Here is a 7,835-nt window from a genome sequence, read left to right as displayed (position 1 = left end):
GTATGAATTTGTATAATTTCATCATGTAGAAATGCCCGGATGTCTAATGCAGAAGCACGACGTGCTTATTAATATTATGCCCTTACCCAATCCCCTTATCTAAACCTAACCGATCAGTAGAGTGTGTAAACATGATAGGAAACCGTTGTGTGTGACAGAAACAAGTACTTGTCGCGTATTAGATGGAAACGATGTCCAGCAACATCATTGGCTGTAGTGAAAGTTGTACGAATTCATACGAGTGCAGTCAAATTTTGAAAAGTCATATAAACCCTTACGATTTCGCCGTGAGTGTGTGTAGGATGATGTCCACTCTACAGGATTTTTAAAATGAGTTATTGCAACAAAATTCTTTAACATTTGGTCTCAACTCAATATTATTGTGTACAGTCTATCTATGTTCACTTAATCCAATTGTGTTGGGACTATGTGAATTATATTAGTTGCATCAATGTATTGCTGAATCCAGGCAGGGGATTTCCATTTCCCAGCATGATTTGAATAGGAATGGATTGGGAGAGTACATTTTAAAATAAAGTGTTATTTTAATATATGTTAACACAAAATGAAACAAGTAGGGGACTTGTTAGTGTTTAATGTTCTGTTATGTTGGGACTTAAAGGAGTTTCTGTCATGTTTAATTTTTGGAGGTTACCGTTGTGCAAAAGAGTGGAACTAATGGTTAGATCGAGGTTGTGTACATATATCAGTGTCTAATGCTTTTCAAAAACCAAATACTGAAAGATCATCAGTATAATGATTGATTGGGGATCATTAAGCTCTCAACAGCATCATCATCTTTGTCGTATAGTATAATATATATATATATATATATATATATATATGCTGATGTTTCTGTAGTTAGCACACATTTAGTTGCAAGGTTCGATAGAGTTATTTGAACAGATCAAATTTAAAATAGGTTTGATTAGTTAACTCAATTCATTTAGGTTTTCACTACTCAAAGTATTTGAGTAGAGCCTACATTTTAATTTTATATTTTAGATAGCTTCACAACAGGCGGGAAGGAGAACACAGGGAAGCAGGTTTTTTCTGGCTCAGGTAGGACTTTTAATAGTCCACTTCAGTGCTTTACAACTTCACAAACTCATCAGCTTCACAGGCACGTAGGCATTTAACACATCAGCTTCATAAACACGTAGTCACTTAAACGTAACAGCTACAGCTTTAGGAGCACCGTGGCCTTCTTTGTGCCAGACTCTCACTCTCTCTGCTGGTGGCGTGGCTGCTTATATGCCGCTCTTCCCATGCTCACTGGAAATAGAGACAGGTGTTACACATAATCTAGCTCAGGTGCAAGCACCCTTACCGCTGTCTCTCTCTCCGGACGGACGCTCGATCACGCCCCCGCTGCCACATATATCAAAGCAACTCAGTTTGATTGCGTGGAACTAATGTCCACAATTGAATTAAGTTAAACGAACAGCTTTTTTTCAGTGCATAACTATTCTTTTTGTATATATTTTTAGAATAAAAAATAATACATAAAATAACTCGGGATATATAAATTGGTGGGGAACTTCTTGTATTTTTTATTTTTTTTAATTTATATCCAAATGTTATCCTCATTTTTGTCAGATTTAGCTTACGTATGTGGACAAACTTGTCACCTACAGCCAAGTATGTACTTACACAAACACACAGACACAGTGTTGGGTAGTTATGAACTACATGTGATCTGGATTACATGATCAGATATTTTAACAAAAATCAAGTACTTATTTTTATTATGAATTGTACTTGATTTGCAAATTACATTTTAATGTGTGTAATCTGATTACAGTTACTTTGTGGATTACATAATTGCATATAGATTATAAAGTACATTACATATCAAGGACTGACAAAAACAAATTGTTGTTTGATTTCATGTTTACTAATGCTTGATGAAAGTGTGTAAAGGAGTGTAAATTGGTACTTAGTACACTGAAAATTAGATTTTCATCAAAACGTGGAATAAACAGGCCTAAACTAAAAGTAATAGATTGAAATCCCAGAATTTGCCCCTGGCAGTCTACATGAGGACATACCATAAAGTTCTATTGTTTCTATATGAAGCTAATTATAAATACTACTGAGTACTACTGACTCGTTTCGTATTTTTAGAATATATATATATATATATATATATATATATATATATATATATATATATATTGTTTTATATAAGGCTAATTATAATTACTGCAGAATAACCCAAACACATTTTCTTTTTTTTTTTTTTATTTGATCCACTTTCACTTTTGAGGATGTCCATGGACATCGCAGGGAAGTTTTATCAGATTAATCTTACTTCTGGGGAACAATCTGATCCCCAAAGTTTAGCCAAATAACCACTCCACACCCACACTCTTCTTAAAGCCTTTCTTAATATCCCTCCCTCACCTTGTTCTCATAAGTCTTCCAGACAACCTAGCTATGAGTCACCATCATTCTTACTTATTTTGTTAGTGTCTCACATTCACAAAAACAAAACACACTCACAGGCCACACACACTTACCAATTGAGCCAAGTCATCAGTGTTGACCACACACACACACCAGTCTAATTCAGTTCCTTAGATATGGCCACACACATCTCTTTAAACTGTCAGAAACACACACACAAGAGTCATTACGACAACCTGCCCTGAGCACTTAGACTGCCCTTGTTCCTGGCTGCAAAAACAGACCCTCTCTCAAAACAATTCAAACACATCATCACACATTCTGTTGGCCAGATCTCCCTAGCAATCCATCAGTCATATGTCATTGTTAAACCTTTTCTGCCATCCATTAAGACCATCAGGCATTCCTTTTCACAAACCTATCCTTGTCCTCCTGAATTCCCAGAATCCACCAGAACCCTTCGGAATGTCACAGGAATTGCATCCAGGCCAGGCCTTGTCCAAACCAATTAACATCTCTGCACACAATCATGGACCTCAATAATCTCATTCGTTTGCGCAGGACCGGAAAAGAGTAAATACAAACAAACAAACAGGACAGCTGGCACAGTGAGGCTGAAAGTCTTTCTGGTCAGACAGATCATCACCCTCCCCTGAGACCAAGAAGCAATCCCTCTGGCCCACATTTGTCTCCTGTCCTCCCTGAGCTACATAAATTAGGCCAGTAAAACACTGTTTTTAGGACTGCTTGCACTTAGTATGTGGTTACCAGGGTGTTAATTTAAGGTTGCTTAATTTAAAGTTGTTTTGACTGATCTTTATCATAGACATCTATAAGTAGATACCTCATTCAGCTGGTTTGGGTAGGTCAGCCACACATCAAGGAGACCCGTTTGAATGCAAGTCAATGAAGGAGATGCCTCAGTGTGCTGACTAAACTGCTTTAGTGTTGAAACAGTTCATCATACAATAAATGGACTAGATGCGTGCTAATTTTTAATGTTTTCTATGATATAGGGTACAACGGGGCTAACGGCACAAATTTGCTTTTTTCTGGTCACAATCTGTATCAAGATTGAAAAAGTACATTCCATTCTATTGAATATTTATGGAGCAACATCATTTGTGTGAATAGAAATAATAACGGAAGTTTTTTTCTATAAATTAAAATTATTATTATTATTATTATTTTTTTTTAAAGGTGGTGAGTATGAGTAATCCTAGGGGGGGATAAAGTGATATAATTACATAATCAGTCATTACATTTACGAAAAAACAGAATTTATTTACAACACATACTTGTAAAATTCTGAAAGCATTTTTAAATCTCAGTTTAATACAAGCCCAGGTTCTGGTTTATAAAATATATATAGAAATAAGATACTACATGAATGATTGCTGCTATGTACTAAAATATATTATTTGAATAAACAAATATATTATGGATGTTTTTAGAGCTAAACTCATTTATGTTTATGTCTCAATGTTATTCTGGTCCCTAGATATGGCAAGAGTCCCTCCTTCACTGAAAGTCTATAGGAATTTGCTCCTATTTTGTCATCTGTAGGCAAAAATGTTAAGTCTGACTGCTACGAAAAGTGTCAGCACTCCTTTATTCATTAAGTCACATGATTTTAAGTATCATCCCATTGCACAAACACTGCAGGAGTAACACACTAAAGTTTAATATAGTACCAAGGTTTAGGAGTTTAGAACAAACCTTAGCCAGCATCACTAATAAAGGCAAATTAATCTGAACTGGAAAAGAATCAAGAGGGTTTGAATCATTCAAGAGATCCGCAATATGTAAAATTATCCACTTGTGTCATCTGTGAACAATTCCTCACAAAAAAAAAGAAAAAAAAAAGGAAATAAAAAATAACAGTCCGAGACAGAACCTTTAAGTTTAAAACTTCACTTAACATTCCCGCTTTAACAAAATAAAACATTTCTGATAATAAAGCTACAAAAGAAACAATAGTCATTAAACAGCCCCAAGATGACCTTCAAAAAGGTGTGAAAATGTAAATGTTCAGAACAAATATCAAATAAGACTCGCTCCAAAATCCTGTGGCGTTTTAACAGACCATCAGCAATTTCCTTTAAATACCGCATTTATTGCAAAGCAGCGTGGGGCTGATTCTACAGCCACTGAAGAAATTTAGGATTTGTGGTAATAAAATGTGATTTAATGTTAAAATTTAACATCTTTGATTATGTTAGACAAACCAAAAGATTCAGGTCACACCCGATTCTTTACATACTTGAAATTGAAGCATAGACACATATAAAAACAGTCTTCTCATGGAATGCAAAATTCAGATTTATTCATATGAAAAATTCATTTGACATTATTACAATAATGTAAAAATACTGCACTAGAATGCATTCTTTTAGAAAAATAAACCAATTATGAATTCTTCATTTCTGAGGAGTGCTTTGTAATAGCGATTTCGTTATTAACCATATTGCCATTTTTGGTGAGAAAAATCATGTTTTTAAGATCTATATCGTAAACATACTCATTGACGCCATTCACTACGGTTTAGCATTTGTCCTCGGCACTAAACTGTGAAGTGTATTTACATGGAAATCAGGCACATTCTCAAGTAGACGACACCAAAGCAACTGCTTACTTGTTTCTGGTTTGCTTGTTTGCTTTACCAAGAATGAACAGCATGTGAAACTTTAAACTAGTTTCAACACTTGGAGTTTTAACATAAGAAAAGGTATTAAAGCAGAAATCCACACAGAAGGTGGAAGCCCATGTTCTGTTGATAAGAGCATTGTAGGTCTGTGGCATGTCCTGTTTTACATTACAACATTTCATTTGGTCCTGGCTCGGGTCCTTCTACACCAGTCAAGTGTTGGGTTACAGCACAGAGAGAGGCTCAGCACCCACCCTAACTGCAGGAATGAGTGGAAGTCCTTCGTGCCAAGTCTCTCCAATAACCCCTGTGTGACACAGAAGGGACCTTTGTGAAATGATCCTTCCACTGACCAGTGAACACTGTTTAATTAACCTTTTCTCCTCTCCCTCTCCCTCCACCCTCATTCCCATGTTTTCCTAGGAAGGCAAAAGAGAAAGACATAATCCCTCCGTCCAACACCCGCACTGTCCCCTAACACACAAACACACACCTTTACATTCAGTTATCAGAGCTCAAGAATTTCTTTTTTTCCTGCTCTATTATAACAGTGTAGAGTTGCTTGTTGTTTAAAAGCCAAACCGGAAATTGTCTTTCTAAGAGTGGAAAGCAGATCGGGCTGCGTGACGGTGCTTGAGGGAAGCGGTCGGGGGACATCCTGGCGACCGAGAGCCCAGACGAACAGGAGCGAGCGGGAACAATAGCCCTCTCCGACCTCCCTGCCCCAAATCTAACTCCCGGGAATTACGGCAAGCAGGGAAAGAAAAAGCATGAAAAGAAATAGAATGCCTTTAATAGGCCATAAACAACTCAAAATGCCAAAGGGGGAAAAACATGCATTGAACTGACGGGGGGTGGAAGGGCGGAGGTTTCAAAACATGCAGAGACATAAAGTCGAGCAAGTGTGCCAAGGAAGGGAACTACAGTAAATAACTATCAAACGTTTCACCCTTTCATTAAAGGGAGGTTATGTCATGATAGGATCCTCATTGTCAAAAAAGGAAGGCATCGGGTGATGCTTCACTGAGGTTGTCTGAGGACGAGAGCTTGGTTACGTGCAAAAGACTAGTGGGTAGAAAACGGAGGATGAGAACTTAAGTTTGAGCAGGTGCGGAATATAAAATCACCTACACATCACCAAAGAGACTATGAACAAGGGTTCAGTTGCTCTGACACAAGGATGAAGACATTGAGGGATTGCTAAAGGAGTCCCTGAGGTAATGACATGTAAGCTTTCTGAAATCCACCCAGTGAGTGAAGCCGGCCAGGAGTCAATCAGATGGCGCACACAGTTCAGACTGGACAATCAGTGAATAGTGCCTTCTGGTGGCTCCATATGAGAACTGCAGGACACAGTTTGTTTCATTTGGGAAGCTGAGAGAAAACTGGTCATTTTGTAACCACAACAGATTTATGTTTTGGAAAACATTAGACACTGCCAAACTCACTGAGAACAACAAGCTCAGATTTGTGAGAGGGAAAAAGACAGAAACAGAAAAAGATCAGGCCTCTTCAACATAAAGCATAACTAAGAACTATTGAAGCACATTCAGCCATAAAATGAATGCTGGCTGCTGTCCAACTGAAGTGAAGCATACACATAAACACTTACAGAATGGCACACTATCAGAACTTGATCTTCTAAACCTCCTTCTCAAAGTCTTCGGAGTGAGAAATGGAGAAACACAACCACTGAGGGTGTTTAGTTAGTGAGGATGAGTGTAACAGAGAAAGAGCATGTGTGACTTAACGTGACACACCAGATCTCTTTTCTACTTAGTCAAATGCACTTGTACAAAAGAGCATCTTCATCTTCCCACAGGGATTGCTCGACGCACACAGGTTCAGACATGACACCATCGGTGCATGTTCCCAGATCATCTCAGGAATGTTCTCACTGTTCTGAGGTTCCTTTTGAGGTCACACATCACTGAAGGGATGGCAAGTGCACCATAAATAAATAAACAGCTCAAAAAGTCCTTCAATTTACCAAATTTGAGTGTATGTGTGATTGAGAAAAGCATAGTCTAGATCGGAAGTTGTCAAGTAGTCCTGATGGCAACAGATTTTCTCAGGGCTAATATGAGTTTTCCATATGTTTCACATTAATGTCTTTTTAGCCTCAGGATAGTCAAAATAGCCATGGAAGTTCCAGGAGCCGGGACAGCAGATCCTGTAGGAACATGTCCAGTTCCACTGCGGCAAAAACTGCCGTAGGCCACTCTCATTTTGCTCTATAATAGCAACACCTCAGTGACATACACACACATACTCCTATCACCATCATCACAGGATAGTTCAGCTCTTAATGTTTGCAGGAGAGTGTGTTTTGTCCTTTCTATCGAGTCCTGAGAGCATTCAGTTGAAGAGGATTGAATCTGGGTCTCTGTTGGCCATCTGCGCCATGTGTTTAAGAATGTCCTTTTTAGTAATGATTCCCAGCAAACGCCTGAAACATAGAGAGATAGAGCAAAGGTAAGAAGGCGAAAAAGGGTTCTTGTTTATTAACTAACAAACATCACTAATCTGTCTGACAACTAATTAGATTTGCATTTCTGGAAAGGAAATAACAGTGTTTGCAAGACAGCAAAACAATAGTGTTAAAGGGATAGTTCACCCAAAAATGAACATTCTCTCATCGTTTACAAAAATGAAAATTCTCTCATCGTTTACTCTCATGTCATTCCAGATGTATACGACTTTCTTTCTTCTGCTGAACACAAAGATTTTTAGAAGAATTTTTCAGCTCTGTAGGTCCTCACAATGCAAGTGAATATAA

The 7,835-nt window shown here is 37.7% G+C and overlaps 1 protein-coding gene across 5 annotated transcripts in view; it reads right to left on the bottom strand.

Annotated features, from left to right (window-relative positions):
• Window positions 1-4,713: 4,713 nt before the first annotated feature.
• Window positions 4,714-7,835, bottom strand: part of LOC127455175 (H(+)/Cl(-) exchange transporter 5-like) — a 44,947-nt gene continuing 41,825 nt past the window's right edge. For all 5 annotated transcript variants that reach the window (XM_051722844.1, XM_051722854.1, XM_051722862.1 and 2 more), the window contains one exon: window positions 4,714-7,505. In XM_051722844.1, coding sequence (XP_051578804.1) covers window positions 7,415-7,505 — 91 coding nt within the window. In that variant the 3' untranslated portion in view covers window positions 4,714-7,414. The remainder of the gene's footprint in view (window positions 7,506-7,835) is intronic.

This window comes from Myxocyprinus asiaticus, chromosome 2, assembly GCF_019703515.2.
Source record: "Myxocyprinus asiaticus isolate MX2 ecotype Aquarium Trade chromosome 2, UBuf_Myxa_2, whole genome shotgun sequence".
NCBI classification, from domain to species: Eukaryota; Metazoa; Chordata; class Actinopteri; order Cypriniformes; family Catostomidae; genus Myxocyprinus; species Myxocyprinus asiaticus.
The sequence above is the reverse complement of the archived record's forward strand: the minus strand, read 5'-3'. Positions and strand labels throughout refer to the sequence as shown.